This window comes from Micromesistius poutassou, assembly GCF_964030765.1.
Source record: "Micromesistius poutassou genome assembly, chromosome: 5".
NCBI lineage: Eukaryota > Metazoa > Chordata > Actinopteri > Gadiformes > Gadidae > Micromesistius > Micromesistius poutassou.
Window position 1 is genome coordinate 3,897,084 of NC_140275.1, and position 24,128 is coordinate 3,921,211.

General features: G+C 45.2%; 1 protein-coding gene and 16 non-coding genes across 17 annotated transcripts; all 17 read right to left on the reverse strand.

Annotated features, from left to right (window-relative positions):
• Nucleotides 1–593: 593 nt before the first annotated feature.
• On the reverse strand, nt 594–1,421 carry LOC311343966 (P2X purinoceptor 7-like; the record flags this gene model as incomplete). The annotated part of the gene is made up of 2 exons (XM_084468918.1): nt 594–1,106; nt 1,383–1,421. The coding sequence occupies 2 exons, from the start codon at nt 1,419–1,421 to the stop codon at nt 594–596; spliced, it is 552 nt and encodes a 183-aa protein (XP_084325044.1).
• A 12,246-nt stretch (nt 1,422–13,667) lies between these two features.
• On the reverse strand, nt 13,668–13,883 carry LOC311344149 (small nucleolar RNA U3). The gene has a single exon (XR_014633616.1). It is a non-coding gene; the product is annotated as a small nucleolar RNA U3 (small nucleolar RNA).
• A 393-nt stretch (nt 13,884–14,276) lies between these two features.
• On the reverse strand, nt 14,277–14,368 carry AC3HAE_014180 (transfer RNA arginine (anticodon UCU)). The gene is given in 2 exon segments: nt 14,277–14,312; nt 14,332–14,368. It is a non-coding gene; the product is annotated as a tRNA-Arg (tRNA).
• Nucleotides 14,369–14,945: 577 nt separating this feature from the next.
• Nucleotides 14,946–15,161, reverse strand: LOC311344158 (small nucleolar RNA U3). Its single transcript, XR_014633624.1, has one exon. It is a non-coding gene; the product is annotated as a small nucleolar RNA U3 (small nucleolar RNA).
• Nucleotides 15,162–15,554: 393 nt separating this feature from the next.
• AC3HAE_014181 (transfer RNA arginine (anticodon UCU)) lies at nt 15,555–15,646 on the reverse strand. The gene is given in 2 exon segments: nt 15,555–15,590; nt 15,610–15,646. It is a non-coding gene; the product is annotated as a tRNA-Arg (tRNA).
• Nucleotides 15,647–16,223: 577 nt separating this feature from the next.
• Nucleotides 16,224–16,439, reverse strand: LOC311344093 (small nucleolar RNA U3). The gene has a single exon (XR_014633565.1). It is a non-coding gene; the product is annotated as a small nucleolar RNA U3 (small nucleolar RNA).
• A 1,039-nt stretch (nt 16,440–17,478) lies between these two features.
• Nucleotides 17,479–17,694, reverse strand: LOC311344059 (small nucleolar RNA U3). The gene has a single exon (XR_014633534.1). It is a non-coding gene; the product is annotated as a small nucleolar RNA U3 (small nucleolar RNA).
• Nucleotides 17,695–18,064: 370 nt separating this feature from the next.
• AC3HAE_014182 (transfer RNA arginine (anticodon UCU)) lies at nt 18,065–18,156 on the reverse strand. The gene is given in 2 exon segments: nt 18,065–18,100; nt 18,120–18,156. It is a non-coding gene; the product is annotated as a tRNA-Arg (tRNA).
• A 577-nt stretch (nt 18,157–18,733) lies between these two features.
• On the reverse strand, nt 18,734–18,949 carry LOC311344036 (small nucleolar RNA U3). Its single transcript, XR_014633512.1, has one exon. It is a non-coding gene; the product is annotated as a small nucleolar RNA U3 (small nucleolar RNA).
• A 370-nt stretch (nt 18,950–19,319) lies between these two features.
• AC3HAE_014183 (transfer RNA arginine (anticodon UCU)) lies at nt 19,320–19,411 on the reverse strand. The gene is given in 2 exon segments: nt 19,320–19,355; nt 19,375–19,411. It is a non-coding gene; the product is annotated as a tRNA-Arg (tRNA).
• Nucleotides 19,412–19,988: 577 nt separating this feature from the next.
• On the reverse strand, nt 19,989–20,204 carry LOC311344116 (small nucleolar RNA U3). The gene has a single exon (XR_014633586.1). It is a non-coding gene; the product is annotated as a small nucleolar RNA U3 (small nucleolar RNA).
• Nucleotides 20,205–20,574: 370 nt separating this feature from the next.
• Nucleotides 20,575–20,666, reverse strand: AC3HAE_014186 (transfer RNA arginine (anticodon UCU)). Its single transcript is given in 2 exon segments — nt 20,575–20,610; nt 20,630–20,666. It is a non-coding gene; the product is annotated as a tRNA-Arg (tRNA).
• A 577-nt stretch (nt 20,667–21,243) lies between these two features.
• LOC311344037 (small nucleolar RNA U3) lies at nt 21,244–21,459 on the reverse strand. The gene has a single exon (XR_014633513.1). It is a non-coding gene; the product is annotated as a small nucleolar RNA U3 (small nucleolar RNA).
• Nucleotides 21,460–21,829: 370 nt separating this feature from the next.
• AC3HAE_014187 (transfer RNA arginine (anticodon UCU)) lies at nt 21,830–21,921 on the reverse strand. The gene is given in 2 exon segments: nt 21,830–21,865; nt 21,885–21,921. It is a non-coding gene; the product is annotated as a tRNA-Arg (tRNA).
• Nucleotides 21,922–22,498: 577 nt separating this feature from the next.
• On the reverse strand, nt 22,499–22,714 carry LOC311344120 (small nucleolar RNA U3). The gene has a single exon (XR_014633589.1). It is a non-coding gene; the product is annotated as a small nucleolar RNA U3 (small nucleolar RNA).
• Nucleotides 22,715–23,084: 370 nt separating this feature from the next.
• Nucleotides 23,085–23,176, reverse strand: AC3HAE_014188 (transfer RNA arginine (anticodon UCU)). Its single transcript is given in 2 exon segments — nt 23,085–23,120; nt 23,140–23,176. It is a non-coding gene; the product is annotated as a tRNA-Arg (tRNA).
• A 577-nt stretch (nt 23,177–23,753) lies between these two features.
• Nucleotides 23,754–23,969, reverse strand: LOC311344094 (small nucleolar RNA U3). Its single transcript, XR_014633566.1, has one exon. It is a non-coding gene; the product is annotated as a small nucleolar RNA U3 (small nucleolar RNA).
• Nucleotides 23,970–24,128: the final 159 nt, after the last annotated feature.

A 24,128-nucleotide genomic window follows, 5' to 3' on the forward strand; every position in this document is an offset into this window, starting at 1 on the left:
TGCTAATATTAGCTTCTCTGTGGTGTAAAACGGGCCGATGACGCTAGTATTGAATAGATTATAGTATACTGATTTTTTAAAAGATATTACTCTACTACCATAGTAAGTATTCTTATTCTTTGATTGTCTCAAAAAATGTATTAATTATTATCAGATGTGTAATTGTGATATTCTTCCTAAAGGTAAATCACTGCCAAAGGAGTAGATCACCACAGCTGACAACTACTCCACACAGCCTGACCCGTCTCCCATCCCTGGAAACACCATGTATATACTATTCTTGAAAATCTACAGATTATTTATGTAACAATAAAAGTTATAGTTATACCAATTTTGTTGTTGTTTGTAATCACTTATTTTGAATGTGGTGGTGAGAAAATCTATTGCTTGTTTTGCAGATATAGTAAAATGAAAGGCATTCATCTTTTTCAAAAGTTTTATTCCAAAATGACAAAATATAAATAACAAAATATAAATAACAAGAGACAAATTTTAAATAAAAGTCAAATATAAACAACCTTGTTATGTGCATAATGTAAACCTCAGTGCAAATGTTGCCATATAAATGGCAGGGCTCTAGTGTAAATCTGTGTTTAGACTCTGCTAGGGACAAAACCCTTGTACTGTCCATTGGGGTCTGGGTAGCGGTCTCTGATTTTCCAGACACAGCAACTAGGAATAACCACTCTGTGCCCAGCACCCAGTGCCCCATATTGCCACACAACATATTGACGGTATGCAGCGTAGCGGAACTGTTTATTGCTTTCGCCGGGGTCTGGAAGATCCTCCTCAGCCCGGACATCATTCCAAATCCTTCGAGCCAATCGCAAGACCCCTTCCTGTAAAATGTACACTTCCATGTGAGGCAGCATGGAAATGCAGGAAGCAGGTTGTTGCCGACAGCACTTTTTTTCTAGATCTGTGGGCATCTCGCGGCACTTCCTGCACACACACCAAGTGGGTAGATGTGGAGCTGGAGGGCCTGGTGGAGGAGCATCTCCTGATGCTGAGATCTGCAGGACATCGAACAGGAGGCTTGGGTCCCTTGTCAGGCAGATCTGAAGCACCTGATGGGATTCTTCCAAGCTCAGTCGTTCAATTCTAGCCTGTAAAAACAAACAAACAAAAAAAAAACAGTTCATCAAGAAGATTAGACCTTGTCCTTTATTATTACTAATATTATTGTAATATAATTTATTGTATTTTTGGTTTGTTGCCAGACCAGAGTTGAAATTTTAATTTGTTTATATTTTTCTTTTACAGTTTATGAATGACAATAAACTAACAGAAATGTTGTGCTCACAGTAAATGGCATGTCATTGTTTACCGTTCTAGATAATGTGGAGATCATGGGGGGCAAAAGGCTATTTTAGAAAGGCTACCTGCTCATCTGCAATTCTTTGAGCTTGCAGATTCTCCATTCGTTGAATATCCTCATCTTGTAAACGCTCTCCAGTCGCAGTCCGGCTTGCTCCACGTCCTTGACCTCGAGTTCCTCGGCCTCTGCCCCTTGCAGCCCCTCGAGCACGGCCTCCTCTGGCTCTAGCACGACCGCGTCCTCTTGGAGCTGAAGACGTGCTCGGTTGCGGACTGTAGCTCGGATCTGAGCCAGTGCTCTGATCATGTAAACTCTAATGATCAAACAACAAAGATATCGTTAGCCTAATAGCATTTCTGCCTAACTAATTTTTAGAGTAAAATTGACATATTGGCCCAAATTTACTTCTCTAACACTTCTGCATTACCCTGCATTATTGTCAATGAAAAACCGAGTTGCTATAACATGCTATGTGACTAATAACAATAATAATAAAAATAAAACACGTTTGTCAGTGAATAACACGTAACAGTTATTACAATGTAATTTAGCTGATGGGTCAGAGAATGTGTTTCGTTCGTTCACGTTTGCCGAGGAAGGAGAAGAGGAGGATAACTTTGGTGTCGTGCTAGCGAAGTTTGATGAGTACTTTGTACCGCGAAGGAACGTGATTCATGAGCGGGCATGTTTCCACCAACGTCTGCAAAGACCGGGAGAAAAAGCAGAGACTTTTATCAGGGCTTTGTATGAACTCTCAGACCATTGTGATTTCGGTGCGAGTAGGGAGGAGAATATTCGCGACCGAATCGTTGTTGGTATACTTGACAAAGACGTCTCGCGAAAACTTCAGCTAATGAAGGACCTGACACTGGCCGTAACCGTACAAACCGTCAGGCAGTCTGAGGAGGTCGCTTCACAAATTAGCATGCAAGGAGAGGCAACAGGAGCAGTGCACGAAGTTAGTCACAAGTTCAAGAAGTTCAACAAGAACGTGAAATATGGCGGTAAGCAAAGAGGGGGAAATAATGGAAATGGCGAATGTGGAAAATGCGGGAAAGTGCGTCATAGCAGGGATGAAAATTGCCCTGCGCGTGAAACCACATGCAACACATGCAACAAAGTTGGACATTGGAGCAGAGTGTGCAGGAATAATAAGAAGGCAGTGAGTGAGGTTACTGAGCAGCAACAGTCGTATTTCCTAGGGGCAGTGAGCAAAGCCGCTGATTGGTCATCAGAGCAATGGGCCGTCAATCTGCTAGTAGGCTCCACTCCGGTTGAATTCAAAATCGACACAGGGGCCGATGTGAACATCATCAGAGAGGAAACCTATCACTCACTCAGACCTAAAACACCACGGGGGCCTGCAGACATCCTATTGGATAGCCCAGGTGGGGAGCTACAGTGCATAGGGCAGTTCCAGAGCAATGTAGCCTACAAAGGAAAGAGACACCCGCTCACAGCTTATGTTATTCGTGGACACACAGTAACCAATCTTCTCAGCAGGCCACTGTCTGTGAAGATGAACCTAGTGAGGAGAGTGGAGGAAACGGTGTGCAGCACAGAGCACCTTTTTGTCATTGTCACAGGTGCAGCTGGTGACTAAAAGTTCTGAGATTGAGCATTTGAAGCAAGAAAGAGGGATGAGAGAGCCCAATCTCAGCCTGGTTTGTAGGTCATTCCACGACCATGGCCCAAAATGGGAGAGGGTCTTCATCCCTAACACGGTCCTCATATGGGGGACCTTAAATCGCAGCCAACTGTTGGCTCTAAGATTGTGTGGCAACTGGACAGCAATAAACTTAGAGCAGATGTAATGCGGCAGCTTGCCTAAAATAGCTTTGTAAATTAAGGTGTACCAGTACGATACCCTTCGAGTATTAAGGGAAGAAAATCCTGTAAGTGTGTATAAAGTGCAATGGTGGGTTCTGAAGGCTGAGCCTGTTATGTATCTCAGAGCAGATCCCTGTAAATGCTCAGAAACGTACATGAGAACACCACCAGCCCTGCCTTTTCGGTCAGTTCGGAAAATATTGTAACCGGTGATATAAATAACATTGTCAGGAACAGCTGGTTTAAGCCAGGATTCAGAGATAATTACTATATCTAGATCTGTGGGCATCTCGCGGCACTTCCTGCACACACACCAAGTGGGTAGATGTGGAGCTGGAGGGCCTGGTGGAGGAGCATCTCCTGATGCTGAGATCTGCAGGACATCGAACAGGAGGCTTGGGTCCCTTGTCAGGCAGATCTGAAGCACCTGATGGGATTCTTCCAAGCTCAGTCGTTCAATTCTAGCCTGTAAAAACAAACAAACAAAAAAAAAAACAGTTCATCAAGAAGATTAGACCTTGTCCTTTATTATTACTAATATTATTGTAATATAATTTATTGTATTTTTGGTTTGTTGCCAGACCAGAGTTGAAATTTTAATTTGTTTATATTTTTCTTTTACAGTTTATGAATGACAATAAACTAACAGAAATGTTGTGCTCACAGTAAATGGCATGTCATTGTTTACCGTTCTAGATAATGTGGAGATCATGGGGGGCAAAAGGCTATTTTAGAAAGGCTACCTGCTCATCTGCAATTCTTTGAGCTTGCAGATTCTCCATTCGTTGAATATCCTCATCTTGTAAACGCTCTCCAGTCGCAGTCCGGCTTGCTCCACGTCCTTGACCTCGAGTTCCTCGGCCTCTGCCCCTTGCAGCCCCTCGAGCACGGCCTCCTCTGGCTCTAGCACGACCGCGTCCTCTTGGAGCTGAAGACGTGCTCGGTTGCGGACTGTAGCTCGGATCTGAGCCAGTGCTCTGATCATGTAAACTCTAATGATCAAACAACAAAGATATCGTTAGCCTAATAGCATTTCTGCCTAACTAATTTTTAGAGTAAAATTGACATATTGGCCCAAATTTACTTCTCTAACACTTCTGCATTACCCTGCATTATTGTCAATGAAAAACCGAGTTGCTATAACATGCTATGTGACTAATAACAATAATAATAAAAATAAAACACGTTTGTCAGTGAATAACACGTAACAGTTATTACAATGTAATTTAGCTGATGGGTCAGAGAATGTGTTTCGTTCGTTCACGTTTGCCGAGGAAGGAGAAGAGGAGGATAACTTTGGTGTCGTGCTAGCGAAGTTTGATGAGTACTTTGTACCGCGAAGGAACGTGATTCATGAGCGGGCATGTTTCCACCAACGTCTGCAAAGACCGGGAGAAAAAGCAGAGACTTTTATCAGGGCTTTGTATGAACTCTCAGACCATTGTGATTTCGGTGCGAGTAGGGAGGAGAATATTCGCGACCGAATCGTTGTTGGTATACTTGACAAAGACGTCTCGCGAAAACTTCAGCTAATGAAGGACCTGACACTGGCCGTAACCGTACAAACCGTCAGGCAGTCTGAGGAGGTCGCTTCACAAATTAGCATGCAAGGAGAGGCAACAGGAGCAGTGCACGAAGTTAGTCACAAGTTCAAGAAGTTCAACAAGAACGTGAAATATGGCGGTAAGCAAAGAGGGGGAAATAATGGAAATGGCGAATGTGGAAAATGCGGGAAAGTGCGTCATAGCAGGGATGAAAATTGCCCTGCGCGTGAAACCACATGCAACACATGCAACAAAGTTGGACATTGGAGCAGAGTGTGCAGGAATAATAAGAAGGCAGTGAGTGAGGTTACTGAGCAGCAACAGTCGTATTTCCTAGGGGCAGTGAGCAAAGCCGCTGATTGGTCATCAGAGCAATGGGCCGTCAATCTGCTAGTAGGCTCCACTCCGGTTGAATTCAAAATCGACACAGGGGCCGATGTGAACATCATCAGAGAGGAAACCTATCACTCACTCAGACCTAAAACACCACGGGGGCCTGCAGACATCCTATTGGATAGCCCAGGTGGGGAGCTACAGTGCATAGGGCAGTTCCAGAGCAATGTAGCCTACAAAGGAAAGAGACACCCGCTCACAGCTTATGTTATTCGTGGACACACAGTAACCAATCTTCTCAGCAGGCCACTGTCTGTGAAGATGAACCTAGTGAGGAGAGTGGAGGAAACGGTGTGCAGCACAGAGCACCTTTTTTTTTTTTTTTTTTTTTTTTTAACCTTTATTTATTCAGGAAAGATCCATTGAGATTAAAATCTCTTTTTCGAGGATGTCCTGAGGAAACAGGTACAAGCAAACATACACAACACGATCAAGGTAACAAGAGACATTTGACATCAAAAACAAGCAGCACAATTACAGAATTAAGTTAATTGTCACAGGTGCAGCTGGTGACTAAAAGTTCTGAGATTGAGCATTTGAAGCAAGAAAGAGGGATGAGAGAGCCCAATCTCAGCCTGGTTTGTAGGTCATTCCACGACCATGGCCCAAAATGGGAGAGGGTCTTCATCCCTAACACGGTCCTCATATGGGGGACCTTAAATCGCAGCCAACTGTTGGCTCTAAGATTGTGTGGCAACTGGACAGCAATAAACTTAGAGCAGATGTAATGCGGCAGCTTGCCTAAAACAGCTTTGTAAATTAAGGTGTACCAGTACGATACCCTTCGAGTATTAAGGGAAGAAAATCCTGTAAGTGTGTATAAAGTGCAATGGTGGGTTCTGAAGGCTGAGCCTGTTATGTATCTCAGAGCAGATCCCTGTAAATGCTCAGAAACGTACATGAGAACACCACCAGCCCTGCCTTTTCGGTCAGTTCGGAAAATATTGTAACCGGTGATATAAATAACATTGTCAGGAACAGCTGGTTTAAGCCAGGATTCAGAGATAATTACTATATCAGGTTTGGCAGTCAAAAACCAAATTTTTAATATATCCATTTTAGGAACAAGGCTCCTGGCATTAAAGTGTAAGAAACCAAGTCCATGTCTATTTCTAAAATCTTCAGGAGTAGAAAGATGCTGTAGATTGTTGACCATAGGAGGCTCAGGGACTGAGTTGCTATCTAATGGCTCAGCAGAGCTGGGAACTGGAGGGATGGTAGTTGATGGGTGAGTTATAATACAGGAAGAAGAACTGATTGGAATTAAGTTAAATGAATTACTATGATTAGCAAACAGAACGTGTGATCGATATGGTCTAGTTGTCACTCTCACTGGGATGTTCTTGGGTGTAATGAGGCTATTGCACAGGTAGGGGGAGCTAGACTGGGTTACAGCTAGTGGGAGTGCACTGTAACTATCGCGCCGGTAGGGGGAGCTACACGGGGATACAGCTAGTCAAGGGTCACTGTGGTCGCATGAGCGGAGGGTCAGTTCAATGTTCGAAGCTAGGAGGCGGGAACCTTGTAGGTTTGGGTGTAAGCCATCACCTCGAAAAAATTGTGGTCTGTTTGAAAATGTTGTGAAGTTGTCCACGAACGGGATGCTCTTACTCATACAGAAGCCCTTCAACCATGTGTGGAGCTGACGGAGACGACTGTATTTCACATCGCCGAAGCAGGGAGAGGGCAGCGGACCGGAAAGAATAAGCTGCTTTCCGGTGTCCAGCAGTGTATCCACAAGGCGTGTGAAATCCTCTTTGAGGGCCTCTGACTGCTGGGTCTTAATGTCATTCACACCTGCCTCAAGAACCAGGGCAGAGACGGACCTGTACTGGGCACTTAGGTGCAAAGCAGCTGTTTCGATGTTGTTTACTGAGGCACCTGGATGACAGAAAGTCCTGCCGTTATGCACCGCCACATGCCTGACCAGCGATGTGCCGATCACCAGCAGAGACGGGGAGCGCTGCTGCTGCACCTGGGAGTGGGGACGCACAGAAGACCTCCGCGGGGACTTGTGGGGATGTGGATACGATGGTGGAGATCCTTGTGATGTTATCTGCTGTGGTGGCCGGGAGACGGTGAGGGACGAGCGGTGTGACGAGCCGCTGGACTTAGGAGCAGGAGTAAACGCAGGCTGGGATTGCCTGCAAGTCTTACTGCGGGGAAAACGCCCAACTGCAGATGGTGAAGGGACCTGTGACCCGTCATCCAGGAGGGGGAAGTCAGTTACGCTGAGAACCTCGTATTTATTGTTAAGTTGGATGTTAAAGTGGGGGGGTGCAGATGCATGGGAGGGGGGGCTGCTTCTCCCTTTTTTGGCGCCCACACGAGCCCAATGCTCCGGATGAAGAGGTGTGGAGCTCACAGCGGCTTTTGGCTTCGCTCCGAGCGGTGCCCAGGTGTCATCGGGAGCGGCGGCCGGCGGAGGGGCGACAGTAGCCGAATGGCGAGCGATGTCACCGGACTCATCCAGCGACGCAGCTCCGACCCTGCTGATAGCAGGGGATCGGGTGATGGACTCGGACATCTGGAAATCGGGTTGTGCAGGGCCGAAGGTGATGGTATCCATAAAGTTCTCCGCCGCCTGGATCTGGTACAGATTGGATATCCTTTTCTCTAGCTCGGCTATCTTGTCGGTCAGGCGGACACAGCTGGAGCAACCGGACTGGGAGGTAAGTGGAGCCATTTCTGTACGGTGATGAAAGCTTGGGAGAGAAACAGCTGTGGCCAGTAAAGGTGTCTTGGGAACTTGAATTGTTGTTGTTGTTGTTGATGATGATGGTGTTGTTATTGTAACAGCACAAAGCGAAACTTACACGCCGGGCTCCACAACGGGAGCCACTGCGTAGAAATCACTCAGTAGATGTTAGGTTTGTCAGAACCAAAACAAAACAAAACTTACCGACACAGGTCCAGAGACTGGACCTGCTGCGGTGAATGAGCGTCCGGTAAGCTGGGTCGGTTTCAGCGGTTTCTTTAACATTAGCCACATTAGCTAGCGCATAGGCTAACAAACGTTAGCTTGTTCACTACGGTTAGTAGGGGTGTGCATTGGCACTGCCCTCACGATTCGATTCGATTACGATTCAGCAGGTAACGATTCGATTCGATTCGATTCTACGATGCATTGGGATGCATTGCGATGCATCAAAATTCTACTGCACACAATAAGGCAAATTTTTCATCAATCATGAGGCAATACAAGGAGTGAGATATAACAACAGATTTTATTGGCTGCTATGTGTGTATTCACTCTCCTGTATCTGACATAAATGTCATAAAATAAAATAAAATGGTACAGGGTTGGATATGGCATTTTACCTTAAAAAGAAAACATAAATCACTGCTTTCAGTACTTTGAATGAGAAATATTCTCTTCTCTCTGCTTTAGAACCATTTGTATGTAAATATAGCAATAACAGCCAACTTTTTCCAGCAGTGACCATAAGTGTTTGTTTGTTTTTTACACACAGTAAAATAGCAGCTTTAAGACAAGGCACTTCCTGAATTCCTGTGCAAACATTAAATAATAATCACAGTTACACTATTGTAACAACAACCACCCAGGCACCCAGCAATAAAAAATATTCAGTGCAACACACAGTAACTTAACTTATTGCTGTGAAAGTTTTTCAAGTAGTAAAGTTGTAAACGTTGACACTAGCGACTGGTCAATTCTTGGCTGGGATGTGTCGACTTTTTGTGTTGTTGTTGTTGTTGTAATTGTTGAAGCCAACTCAGGATGCCAACGATCAACATGGTTCGTGAAGTTAGTTGTATTGCCGACGTGCTTGATTTTAGTGTGGCATATTTTACACACCGCGTAAGTCTTGTCTAGTATCCCATTAACTTCGTAGAATCCGAAATGTGCCCAAATGTCCGCTTTCCAAGCTTTGGGTGCGTTTTTAATTACCCGTCTTTCGTGGTCATCTCCCTCCGCCTCAGCCATCCTGTTGTGCTAGCTAGCGCCGCCGCTTAGCATGTAGCTACGTTGCTCCGGAAATGCCGCCGGAAGTAATTGAAACGTCACAACTTTATTGTCCACTCGAGGCCAGAAAATAAACAGCGACATAATCGATTACGGCACGTTGCCGCATCGATGCTGAATCGTGCATGCCCCGCATTGCGATGCATCGCCGAATCGATTATTGTTGACACCCCTAACGGTTAGATCCGATTAGAAGTTGCGATGCCGTTTTTGACTTACATTCATAGATAGTATATAGATCAAAGACTGTGCTAAAGAGATTAAGCCAATATTAGCACGCTGACATGAAACGAGCAAGTGCGTGCGTGTGGTGTCCGATCAAACAACTAAGAACGCCCAGGTGCTGTAAGCTATTTTTTCAAATAGCACCGTATGCACTAAAGACTGAACCTGTAAGAATACAACTGAAAGACAATGCTCAGCCGTACGCTGTCCACACAGCTAGGCGTGTGCCACTTCCCATGTTAGAAAAAGTCAGAGAGATACTCCAGAGAATGGAGAGAAATGGCATCATTGAGAAGGTGACACAGCCCACTGATTGGTGCGCACCCATGGTGTCAGTCTTGAAGAAGAGCACAGGTAAAGCTCGCATCTGTGTAGATCTCAAAAGACTGAATGTGGCTGTTAAGAGAGAACAGTACACCCTGCCTGTCACAGATGAGATTATAGCAAAACTAAGTGGTGCCACTGTCTTCTCGTCACTCGATGCAGCAAGTGGTTTTTTCCAGATTCCACTGCATCCAGACAGTTGCAAGCTCACTACCTTTATCACGCCGTTTGGCAGATTTCACTTCAAGAGGCTCCCTTTCGGAATAACTAGTGCTCCGGAAATTTTCCAGAGAAAGATGATGGAGACAATGCAGGGGCTAGAAGGGGTAGAGATATTTATGGACGACGTGCTCGTCTATGGCGCCACAGTGAACGAACATGACCAGCGGTTAGAGAAAGCCATGCAGCGCATTGAGACGGCTGGATTGAAGCTCAACCGAGAAAAGTGCTCCATTAGGCAGAGCCAGCTGCGGTTCCTAGGGCACATCATCGACAAGGATGGAATACGGCCCGATCCGGGCAAAGTCGAAGCTATACAGCAGCTACCACCACCAGCAAACGTACACGAGCTGAAAAGGATTTTGGGAATGGTGAATTATCTGGGAAGATACATCCCCAACCTGTCCACGGTGGGACAGCCGCTGTATGAGCTCCTGAAAAGCAAGAACATGTAGACTTGGGGTCACGCACAACAAGCTGCTTTCAACCAAACCAAAGAGCTACTGACGACGGCGCCAGCTCTTGCTTACTATGACGTGGACAAGCCTACGTCTGTGTCTGCTGACGCCAGCAGCTATGGACTGGGGGGGGTGCTCCTTCAGCTCCATGGGCAGCAATGGCAACCCATCGCATATTGCTCCAGACGCCTCACAGAAGCGGAAACACGCTACGCCCAGATCGAAAAGGAATGTCTGGCTGGCGTGTGGGCGTGTGAGAAGTTCTACAGGTATCTCACCGGCCTGGAGCAGTTTAAACTAGTAACGGACCACAAGCCACTAGTGCCGCTCATCAACAGCCGTAGCCTGGACAACGTACCATTGCGGTGTCAGCGTCTTCTCATGAGGCTAATGAGATTCAACCCCGTGGCAGGTAGTCGCCGACACCCTGTCGCGTAGTCCGCTGTCCAGCACGTGTGCTGAGATGGACACTCAGAGCGATGTGGCATGCTATGTTGCTGGTGTAGTGGGGGGATAGCCAAAGCAAAATGGATGTGATCAAAATGGCAACTGCATCGGATGCCAATCTGCAGTCAGTCATCAAGTTCATACATGCTGGATGGCCAGAACACATCAGCAAAGTGCCTGTGAGTATAAGAGAATACGTTCAGGTCAAAGCGGAGCTGTCAGAGCACAATGGCCTTGTCCTCAGAGGATGCAGGATCGTCGTGCCACAGCCGATGAGAAAAGAGATTCTCCAGAAAATCCACGAAGGCCACCAAGGCCTGGCTAAATGTAGGGAGAGGGCGTGCTCATCAGTGTGGTGGCCCGGGCTCTCTACAGAGATAAGCAGCCTTGTTACATCATGCCAGGTGTGCCATGAACTGAAGAGAACACAACAAAAAGAACCTCTCATCTCTACACCACTTCCAGATCGTCCGTGGAAGAGAATTGCGATGGATCTATGTGAGTACAATCACCAAAACTACCTGATTATCTCGGACTATTACTCCAGATTTATAGAAATACTGCACATGCCTTCCACAACCAGTACACAGGTCATACTGAAGTTGAAGGCTATCTTCGCCAGGTTTGGTGTTCCAGACGAGGTGGTGTCTGATAATGGGCTGCAGTTTTCAGGAGTTTGCGACACAGCTTGACTTCAGACACTGCACGTCCAGCCCCCATCATCCGCAGGGAAATGGGCATGCAGAAAGGGCCGTCCAAACGGCCAAGAAGATCCTCAAACAAGCAGATCCAGTGATGGCCCTGATGATTTACAGGTCCACCCCGTGCTCCTCCACCGGCTACAACCCTGCAGAGCTGTTAATGGGAAGAAAGATTAGAACAACACTCCCTACATTGGAGAAGAATCTTCAACCTAAGTGGCCCAGGAGAGCAGCGGTGAAGGAGAGGGATGAGCAAGAGAAGGCTAGACAGGCCTATTACTACAATCGCCGCCACGGAGCCCGACTCTTACCTGTCCTGCAGCCAGGTGATGCGGTTAGGTCCAAGTTGGACCATGAGAAATCATGGTCACCGCCAGCGGTGATCTCAAGTGAAAGCATTACTCCAAGATCTTACATCATCAAGACGCAGCAGGGAGCTGAGCTTCGGCGAAACCGTCGCCACCTTCAACCTGAACCGGTTCCCCAGTCTTCATCATCAGCAACCAGCGAGAACACAGGGACAGACACCCACTCTGACACGTTAGAGACTGTCCCCAGCAGTCAGAGTGCGGCTACACCTGCAAGCCCTATGCCCGGTCAGACTGTGACCAGATCTGGACGGGTGTGCAAACCGACCAACAGGCTTGACCTGTAGATTGAACATATGGCCTTTGGGGGGGGGGGTACACACACAAAAAAAAAAGGGGGAAAAGTGAGATGTGAAAAAAAACAAAAAAAACTAACAAACAAACAAACAAAGTTGTACTGAAATGGCATTAATGTTGGCGATGCTGATTTATGTTCATAACAAGAAAGTTTATTTGTTTGTCTGATTTACATAAAACGTAAAGAGATTTGTGTTCATAAATAACCCACTTTAAAGGGGGAGATGTCATGTACGGTAATTGAAATGTGCCTGCGCATATACTGTGGCATATACGTTAAGACAGCAGTGATAGGAATGCCACCAGATACACTGGATGTATGTACCGCAACGAGTTCGAAGTAAAAGCCTTTCCACGATAAACGCCTCAGGAGCAATTCTTGACAGGGAGAGTCATCATCCATGGAGCTAACAGCCCGGGGAGAGGCCAGCGCCGGAGGATCATCAGTAGCCAGTGGTGCAAAGTGGTTCAAGATTTCCAGGCTAGGTGGTGATGCCTTACTTGCCCCCGCTAGTTGCTTTGAAAGACCACGGATCTGCACTATGGACCATGAAGACTGCGGTGTGGAACAGGACTGGGGACAGCAGGCGGGATCCCAGTGGAATGTGTCCTGCAGGGTAGCCGCGAAGGATGCCAGGTGCCTGGATTGCCCGGCAGCTACGTCCATGAAGTTGGACAGGAGAGCTTCTTTATGCCTCAGCGTATCGGTGAGTTTTTAGATTTCACCTTTGAGGTAGATGATTTTCTTTGCAGCTTGGTTAAGTAGTACAGAATCCTCAAATGTTGTTGCCATGCTGTAATTGGTCTTTGGGCATCTCAGTGCCACGCAAACCGAACTCCTGGTATGCTAAACGCTAACCGAGCTAGCCTTGTTTGTTACAAGGAACATCATGTCTCTTCATCGTGGTATGCGAGACCAAACACACGAATATGCTGTTCACTAGAAGTATAACGCGCTATAGATTGCGCCACGGAGCCCTGTGCAGTGCCATGCTCTGGTCTATACTTTTTGAATTCTCTGAAGGCAAATGGGTTTCCTTGTCCCATCTTCAATATCACATAAATTACTTGTTAGAGGGCCAAAAACCCTGTAGGCTGTGAATGACACTTTTGTTAACCTTTGGTCGACGGCCTCGTCCTCCGGAATGTTTTCCTGATTTAAGCCTGTACTAAATTGGAATGCGTTCAGCCAGAAGCGACGCTGACCAGGAACAAAGTTCGGCAGTTTTGGTCATATCTGAGAAGCTTCCATCTTACACTTGTGCTACATTTTGACGTTGCCGAATACTGGAAAATGAATGAAACCCCAACATTTCCTCAACTGAACCCCGAAAGGACAACTTTCCGTGAAGGTGGAACGGTCTCCTCCGTTTAAAAGAGGAATTGTCCCATGCAGTAACAGGCTGGAAACGGCTCCTTCAATGTACTCGATTTTTCACCCGACAGATCAATGGATTGCCTTTAGCAGCATTCATTAACCCTAAGCTTCAGTGAAGCACGTCAGGTGAAAGTGCTCGCAGTATGAGTTCTTATCTTTTAAAGTCAAAAAGTCTCAGCCACTCTGACCATATTCCATCCTTCTATGTTCCACAAAGAAACACAGACAAGTCATCAACAACAGTGAACACATGACCGTGGTCATTATTCACTGCAGACTTCCTGCTTCAGAAGGAACATCATGTCTCTTCATCGTGGTTTGCGAGACCAAACACTTTGGAACAACATTTCTCAAGACAAGAACTATAGAAATGATCCCTGAAAGTACAGTCTTACCTCGGTACAGCGTGATCATTGGAAGCCATAGATTGGAACGACGTCATCACTAGTGGTAATTTAAGAAGTGTTTTCCTTGTGATTCAGAATCAACACAAATATCTATCTCTGCCGTGGCATTTGCAATATGTACCAGAGAACTCTACCTATTTTGCAAGTAGTGGTCCTGTGTTTTCACCTTCTTTGTGACGCCACCTTAACTTTAGACTCTGAATTTGAATTCCACGCCACTCCTCTGTTTTGCAGTTCTAAGTTTGGGTTTGGCAGGGACGCAATATTTCTTCCATGGCCCAGGTCCAAGTTCCCTTAAAAAACTTAGTCCATGGACTTTTCTTTAATGTGTCACAGTTAGGGTTTGAAAAAGTCTCAACGCACAACTCGGGTTCAACCACGACTCCAGTGGGACTCGAACCCACAACCTTTGAATGCCTTTGTCTGCTGTTCACTAGAAGTCCAACACGCTATCCATTGCGCCACGGAGCCCTGTACAGTGCCATTCTCTGGTCTATACTTTTTGAATCACCTGAAGGCAAATGTGTTTCCTTGTCCCATCTTCAATATCACATAAATTACTTGTTAGAGGGCCAAAAACCCTGTAGGCTGTGAATGACACTTTTGTTAACCTTTGGTCGACGGCCTCGTCCTCCGGAATGTTTTCCTGATTTAAGCCTGTACTAAATTGGAATGCGTTCAGCCAGAAGCGACGCTGACCAGGAACAAAGTTCGGCAGTTTTGGTCATATCTGAGAAGCTTCCATCTTACACTTGTCCTACATTTTGACGTTGCCGAATACTGGAAAATGAATGAAACCCCAACATTTCCTCAACTGAACCCCAAAAGGACAACTTTCCGTGAAGGTGGAACGGTCTCCTCCGTTTAAAAGAGGAATTGTCCCATGCAGTAACAGGCTGGAAACGGCTCCTTCAATGTACTCGATTTTTCACCCGACAGATCAATGGATTGCCTTTAGCAGCATTCATTAACCCTAAGCTTCAGTGAAGCACGTCAGGTGAAAGTGCTCGCAGTATGAGTTCTTATCTTTTAAAGTCAAAAAGTCTCAGCCACTCTGACCATATTCCATCCTTCTATGTTCCACAAAGAAACACAGACAAGTCATCAACAACAGTGAACACATGACCGTGGTCATTATTCACTGCAGACTTCCTGCTTTAGAAGGAACATCATGTCTCTTCATCGTGGTTTGCGAGACCAAACACTTTGGAACAACATTTCTCAAGACAAGAACTATAGAAATGATCCCTGAAAGTACAGTCTTACCTCGGTACAGCGTGATCATTGGAAGCCATAGATTGGAACGACGTCATCACTAGTGGTAATTTAAGAAGTGTTTTCCTTGTGATTCAGAATCAACACAAATATCTATCTCTGCCGTGGCATTTGCAATATGTACCAGAGAACTCTACCTATTTTGCAAGTAGTGGTCCTGTGTTTTCACCTTCTTTGTGACGCCACCTTAACTTTAGACTCTGAATTTGAATTCCACGCCACTCCTCTGTTTTGCAGTTCTAAGTTTGGGTTTGGCAGGGACGCAATATTTCTTCCATGGCCCAGGTCCAAGTTCCCTTAAAAAACTTAGTCCATGGACTTTTCTTTAATGTGTCACAGTTAGGGTTTGAAAAAGTCTCAACGCACAACTCGGGTTCAACCACGACTCCAGTGGGACTCGAACCCACAACCTTTGAATGCCTTTGTCTGCTGTTCACTAGAAGTCCAACACGCTATCCATTGCGCCACGGAGCCCTGTACAGTGCCATTCTCTGGTCTATACTTTTTGAATCACCTGAAGGCAAATGTGTTTCCTTGTCCCATCTTCAATATCACATAAATTACTTGTTAGAGGGCCAAAAACCCTGTAGGCTGTGAATGACACTTTTGTTAACCTTTGGTCGACGGCCTCGTCCTCCGGAATGTTTTCCTGATTTAAGCCTGTACTAAATTGGAATGCGTTCAGCCAGAAGCGACGCTGACCAGGAACAAAGTTCGGCAGTTTTGGTCATATCTGAGAAGCTTCCATCTTACACTTGTCCTACATTTTGACGTTGCCGAATACTGGAAAATGAATGAAACCCCAACATTTCCTCAACTGAACCCCAAAAGGACAACTTTCCGTGAAGGTGGAACGGTCTCCTCCGTTTAAAAGAGGAATTGTCCCATGCAGTAACAGGCTGGAAACGGCTCCTTCAATGTACTCGATTTTTCACCCGACAGATCAATGGATTTCCTTTAGCAGCATTCATTAACCCTAAGCTTCAGTGAAGCACGTCAGGTGAAAGTGCTCGCAGTATGAGTTCTTATCTTTTAAAGTCAAAAAGTCTCAGCCACTCTGACCATATTCCATCATTCTATGTTCCACAAAGAAACACAGACAAGTCATCAACAACAGTGAACACATGACCGTGGTCATTATTCACTGCAGACTTCCTGCTTTAGAAGGAACATCATGTCTCTTCATCGTGGTTTGCGAGACCAAACACTTTGGAACAACATTTCTCAAGACAAGAACTATAGAAATGATCCCTGAAAGTACAGTCTTACCTCGGTACAGCGTGATCATTGGAAGCCATCGATTGGAACGACGTCATCACTAGTGGTAATTTAAGAAGTGTTTTCCTTGTGATTCAGAATTAACACAAATATCTATCTCTGCCGTGGCATTTGCAATATGTACCAGAGAACTCTACCTATTTTGCAAGTAGTGGTCCTGTGTTTTCACCTTCTTTGTGACGCCACCTTAACTTTAGACTCTGAATTTGAATTCCACGCCACTCCTCTGTTTTGCAGTTCTAAGTTTGGGTTTGGCAGGGCCGCAGTATTTCTTAGTCCAAACTTAGTCCATGGACTTAGCTTTAATGTGGCACAGTTAGGGTTTGAAAAAGTCTCAACGCACATCTCGAGTTCAACCACGACTCCAGTGGGACTCGAACACACAACCTTTGAATGCCTTCTTCTGCTGTTCACTAGAAGTCCAACGCACTATCCATTGCGCCACGGAGCCCTGTGCAGTGCCATTCTCTGGTCTATACTTTTTGAATTACCTGAAGGCAAATGTGTTTCCTTGTCCCATCTTCAATATGACATAAATTACTTGTTAGAGGGCCAAAAACCCTGTAGGCTGTGAATGACACTTTTGTTAACCTTTGGTCGACGGCCTCGTCCTCCGGAATGTTTTCCTGATTTAAGCCTGTACTAAATTGGAATGCGTTCAGCCAGAAGCGACACTGACCAGGAACAAAGTTCGGCAGTTTTGGTCATATCTGAGAAGCTTCCATCTTACACTTGTGCTACATTTTGACGTTGCCGAATACTGGAAAATGAATGAAACCCCAACATTTCCTCAACTGAACCCCGAAAGGACAACTTTCCGTGAAGGTGGAACGGTCTCCTCCGTTTAAAAGAGGAATTGTCCCATGTAGTAACAGGCTGGAAACAGCTCCTTCAATGTGCTCGATTTTTCACCCGACAGATCAATGGATTGCCTTTAGCAGCATTCATTAACCCTAAGCTTCAGTGAAGCACGTCAGGTGAAAGTGCTCGCAGTATGAGTTCTTATCTTTTAAAGTCAAAAAGTCTCAGCCACTCTGACCATATTCCCTCCTTCTATGTTCCACAAAGAAACACAGACAAGTCATCAACAACAGTGAACACATGACCGTGGTCATTATTCACTGCAGACTTCCTGCTTTAGAAGGAACATCATGTCTCTTCATCGTGGTTTGCGAGACCAAACACTTTGGAACAACATTTCTCAAGACAAGAACTATAGAAATGATCCCTGAAAGTAAAGTCTTACCTCGGTACAGCGTGATCATTGGAAGCCATCGATTGGAACGACGTCATCACTAGTGGTAATTTAAGAAGTGTTTTCCTTGTGATTCAGAATTAACACAAATATCTATCTCTGCCGTGGCATTTGCAATATGTACCAGAGAACTCGACCTATTTTGCAAGTAGTGGTCCTGTGTTTTCACCTTCTTTGTGACGCCACCTTAACTTTAGACTCTGAATTTGAATTCCACGCCACTCCTCTGTTTTGCAGTTCTAAGTTTGGGTTTGGCAGGGACGCAATATTTCTTAGTCCAAACTTAGTCCATGGACTTTGCTTTAATGTGGCACAGTTAGGGTTTGAAAAAGTCTCAACGCACATCTCGGGTTCAACCACGACTCCAGTGGGACTCGAACCCACAACCTTTGAATGCCTTCTTCTGCTGTTCACTAGAAGTCCAACGCGCTATCCATTACGCCACGGAGCCCTGTGCAGTGCCATTCTCTGGTCTATACTTTTTGAATTACCTGAAGGCAAATGTGTTTCCTTGTCCCGTCTTCAATATGACATAAATTACTTGTTAGAGGGCCAAAAACCCTGTAGGCTGTGAATGACACTTTTGTTAACCTTTGGTCGACGGCCTCGTCCTCCGGAATGTTTTCCTGATTTAAGCCTGTACTAAATTGGAATGCGTTCAGCCAGAAGCGACGCTGACCAGGAACAAAGTTCGGCAGTTTTGGTCATATCTGAGAAGCTTCCATCTTACACTTGTGCTACATTTTGACGTTGCCGAATACTGGAAAATGAATGAAACCCCAACATTTCCTCAACTGAACCCCGAAAGGACAACTTTCCGTGAAGGTGGAACGGTCTCCTCCATTTAAAAGAGGAATTGTCCCATGTAGTAACAGGCTGGAAACGGCTCCTTCAATGTACTCGATTTTTCACCCGACAGATCAATGGATTGCCTTTAGCAGCATTCATTAACCCTAAGCTTCAGTGAAGCACGTCAGGTGAAAGTGCTCGCAGTTTGAGTTCTTATCTTTTAAAGTCAAAAAGTCTCAGCCACTCTGACCATATTCCCTCCTTCTATGTTCCACAAAGAAACACAGACAAGTCATCAACAACAGTGAACACATCACCGTGGTCATTATTCACTGCAGACTTCCTGCTTTAGAAGGAACATCATGTCTCTTCATCGTGGTTTGCGAGACCAAACACTTTGGAACAACATTTCTCAAGACAAGAACTACAGAAATGATCCCTGAAAGTACAGTCTTACCTCGGTACAGCGTGATCATTGGAAGCCATCGATTGGAACGACGTCATCACTAGTGGTAATTTAAGAAGTGTTTTCCTTGTGATTCAGAATTAACACAAATATCTATCTCTGCCGTGGCATTTGCAATATGTACCAGAGAACTCGACCTATTTTGCAAGTAGTGGTCCTGTGTTTTCACCTTCTTTGTGACGCCACCTTAACTTTAGACTCTGAATTTGAATTCCACGCCACTCCTCTGTTTTGCAGTTCTAAGTTTGGGTTTGGCAGGGACGCAATATTTCTTAGTCCAAACTTAGTCCATGGACTTTGCTTTAATGTGGCACAGTTAGGGTTTGAAAAAGTCTCAACGCACATCTCGGGTTCAACCACGACTCCAGTGGGACTCGAACCCACAACCTTTGAATGCCTTCTTCTGCTGTTCACTAGAAGTCCAACGCGCTATCCATTGCGCCACGGAGCCCTGTGCAGTGCCATTCTCTGGTCTATACTTTTTGAATTACCTGAAGGCAAATGTGTTTCCTTGTCCCGTCTTCAATATGACATAAATTACTTGTTAGAGGGCCAAAAACCCTGTAGGCTGTGAATGACACTTTTGTTAACCTTTGGTCGACGGCCTCGTCCTCCGGAATGTTTTCCTGATTTAAGCCTGTACTAAATTGGAATGCGTTCAGCCAGAAGCGACGCTGACCAGGAACAAAGTTCGGCAGTTTTGGTCATATCTGAGAAGCTTCCATCTTACACTTGTGCTACATTTTGACGTTGCCGAATACTGGAAAATGAATGAAACCCCAACATTTCCTCAACTGAACCCCGAAAGGACAACTTTCCGTGAAGGTGGAACGGTCTCCTCCGTTTAAAAGAGGAATTGTCCCATGTAGTAACAGGCTGGAAACAGCTCCTTCAATGTGCTCGATTTTTCACCCGACAGATCAATGGATTGCCTTTAGCAGCATTCATTAACCCTAAGCTTCAGTGAAGCACGTCAGGTGAAAGTGCTCGCAGTATGAGTTCTTATCTTTTAAAGTCAAAAAGTCTCAGCCACTCTGACCATATTCCCTCCTTCTATGTTCCACAAAGAAACACAGACAAGTCATCAACAACAGTGAACACATGACCGTGGTCATTATTCACTGCAGACTTCCTGCTTTAGAAGGAACATCATGTCTCTTCATCGTGGTTTGCGAGACAAAACACTTTGGAACAACATTTCTCAAGACAAGAACTACAGAAATGATCCCTGAAAGTACAGTCTTACCTCGGTACAGCGTGATCATTGGAAGCCATCGATTGGAACGACGTCATCACTAGTGGTAATTTAAGAAGTGTTTTCCTTGTGATTCAGAATTAACACAAATATCTATCTCTGCCGTGGCATTTGCAATATGTACCAGAGAACTCGACCTATTTTGCAAGTAGTGGTCCTGTGTTTTCACCTTCTTTGTGACGCCACCTTAACTTTAGACTCTGAATTTGAATTCCACGCCACTCCTCTGTTTTGCAGTTCTAAGTTTGGGTTTGGCAGGGACGCAATATTTCTTAGTCCAAACTTAGTCCATGGACTTTGCTTTAATGTGGCACAGTTAGGGTTTGAAAAAGTCTCAACGCACATCTCGGGTTCAACCACGACTCCAGTGGGACTCGAACCCACAACCTTTGAATGCCTTCTTCTGCTGTTCACTAGAAGTCCAACGCGCTATCCATTGCGCCACGGAGCCCTGTGCAGTGCCATTCTCTGGTCTATACTTTTTGAATTACCTGAAGGCAAATGTGTTTCCTTGTCCCGTCTTCAATATGACATAAATTACTTGTTAGAGGGCCAAAAACCCTGTAGGCTGTGAATGACACTTTTGTTAACCTTTGGTCGACGGCCTCGTCCTCCGGAATGTTTTCCTGATTTAAGCCTGTACTAAATTGGAATGCGTTCAGCCAGAAGCGACGCTGACCAGGAACAAAGTTCGGCAGTTTTGGTCATATCTGAGAAGCTTCCATCTTACACTTGTGCTACATTTTGACGTTGCCGAATACTGGAAAATGAATGAAACCCCAACATTTCCTCAACTGAACCCCGAAAGGACAACTTTCCGTGAAGGTGGAACGGTCTCCTCCATTTAAAAGAGGAATTGTCCCATGTAGTAACAGGCTGGAAACGGCTCCTTCAATGTACTCGATTTTTCACCCGACAGATCAATGGATTGCCTTTAGCAGCATTCATTAACCCTAAGCTTCAGTGAAGCACGTCAGGTGAAAGTGCTCGCAGTTTGAGTTCTTATCTTTTAAAGTCAAAAAGTCTCAGCCACTCTGACCATATTCCCTCCTTCTATGTTCCACAAAGAAACACAGACAAGTCATCAACAACAGTGAACACATCACCGTGGTCATTATTCACTGCAGACTTCCTGCTTTAGAAGGAACATCATGTCTCTTCATCGTGGTTTGCGAGACCAAACACTTTGGAACAACATTTCTCAAGACAAGAACTACAGAAATGATCCCTGAAAGTACAGTCTTACCTCGGTACAGCGTGATCATTGGAAGCCATCGATTGGAACGACGTCATCACTAGTGGTAATTTAAGAAGTGTTTTCCTTGTGATTCAGAATTAACACAAATATCTATCTCTGCCGTGGCATTTGCAATATGTACCAGAGAACTCGACCTATTTTGCAAGTAGTGGTCCTGTGTTTTCACCTTCTTTGTGACGCCACCTTAACTTTAGACTCTGAATTTGAATTCCACGCCACTCCTCTGTTTTGCAGTTCTAAGTTTGGGTTTGGCAGGGACGCAATATTTCTTAGTCCAAACTTAGTCCATGGACTTTGCTTTAATGTGGCACAGTTAGGGTTTGAAAAAGTCTCAACGCACATCTCGGGTTCAACCACGACTCCAGTGGGACTCGAACCCACAACCTTTGAATGCCTTCTTCTGCTGTTCACTAGAAGTCCAACGCGCTATCCATTGCGCCACGGAGCCCTGTGCAGTGCCATTCTCTGGTCTATACTTTTTGAATTACCTGAAGGCAAATGTGTTTCCTTGTCCCGTCTTCAATATGACATAAATTACTTGTTAGAGGGCCAAAAACCCTGTAGGCTGTGAATGACACTTTTGTTAACCTTTGGTCGACGGCCTCGTCCTCCGGAATGTTTTCCTGATTTAAGCCTGTACTAAATTGGAATGCGTTCAGCCAGAAGCGACGCTGACCAGGAACAAAGTTCGGCAGTTTTGGTCATATCTGAGAAGCTTCCATCTTACACTTGTGCTACATTTTGACGTTGCCGAATACTGGAAAATGAATGAAACCCCAACATTTCCTCAACTGAACCCCGAAAGGACAACTTTCCGTGAAGGTGGAACGGTCTCCTCCGTTTAAAAGAGGAATTGTCCCATGTAGTAACAGGCTGGAAACAGCTCCTTCAATGTGCTCGATTTTTCACCCGACAGATCAATGGATTGCCTTTAGCAGCATTCATTAACCCTAAGCTTCAGTGAAGCACGTCAGGTGAAAGTGCTCGCAGTATGAGTTCTTATCTTTTAAAGTCAAAAAGTCTCAGCCACTCTGACCATATTCCCTCCTTCTATGTTCCACAAAGAAACACAGACAAGTCATCAACAACAGTGAACACATGACCGTGGTCATTATTCACTGCAGACTTCCTGCTTTAGAAGGAACATCATGTCTCTTCATCGTGGTTTGCGAGACAAAACACTTTGGAACAACATTTCTCAAGACAAGAACTACAGAAATGATCCCTGAAAGTACAGTCTTACCTCGGTACAGCGTGATCATTGGAAGCCATCGATTGGAACGACGTCATCACTAGTGGTAATTTAAGAAGTGTTTTCCTTGTGATTCAGAATTAACACAAATATCTATCTCTGCCGTGGCATTTGCAATATGTACCAGAGAACTCGACCTATTTTGCAAGTAGTGGTCCTGTGTTTTCACCTTCTTTGTGACGCCACCTTAACTTTAGACTCTGAATTTGAATTCCACGCCACTCCTCTGTTTTGCAGTTCTAAGTTTGGGTTTGGCAGGGACGCAATATTTCTTAGTCCAAACTTAGTCCATGGACTTTGCTTTAATGTGGCACAGTTAGGGTTTGAAAAAGTCTCAACGCACATCTCGGGTTCAACCACGACTCCAGTGGGACTCGAACCCACAACCTTTGAATGCCTTCTTCTGCTGTTCACTAGAAGTCCAACGCGCTATCCATTGCGCCACGGAGCCCTGTGCAGTGCCATTCTCTGGTCTATACTTTTTGAATTACCTGAAGGCAAATGTGTTTCCTTGTCCCGTCTTCAATATGACATAAATTACTTGTTAGAGGGCCAAAAACCCTGTAGGCTGTGAATGACACTTTTGTTAACCTTTGGTCGACGGCCTCGTCCTCCGGAATGTTTTCCTGATTTAAGCCTGTACTAAATTGGAATGCGTTCAGCCAGAAGCGACGCTGACCAGGAACAAAGTTCGGCAGTTTTGGTCATATCTGAGAAGCTTCCATCTTACACTTGTGCTACATTTTGACGTTGCCGAATACTGGAAAATGAATGAAACCCCAACATTTCCTCAACTGAACCCCGAAAGGACAACTTTCCGTGAAGGTGGAACGGTCTCCTCCGTTTAAAAGAGGAATTGTCCCATGTAGTAACAGGCTGGAAACAGCTCCTTCAATGTGCTCGATTTTTCACCCGACAGATCAATGGATTGCCTTTAGCAGCATTCATTAACCCTAAGCTTCAGTGAAGCACGTCAGGTGAAAGTGCTCGCAGTATGAGTCCTTATCTTTTAAAGTCAAAAAGTCTCAGCCACTCTGACCATATTCCCTCCTTCTATGTTCCACAAAGAAACACAGACAAGTCATCAACAACAGTGAACACATGACCGTGGTCATTATTCACTGCAGACTTCCTACTTTAGAAGGAACATCATGTCTCTTCATCATGGTTTGCGAGACAAAACACTTTGGAACAACATTTCTCAAGACAAGAACTACAGAAATGATCCCTGAAAGTACAGTCTTACCTCGGTACAGCGTGATCATTGGAAGCCATCGATTGGAACGACGTCATCACTAGTGGTAATTTAAGAAGTGTTTTCCTTGTGATTCAGAATTAACACAAATATCTATCTCTGCCGTGGCATTTGCAATATGTACCAGAGAACTCGACCTATTTTGCAA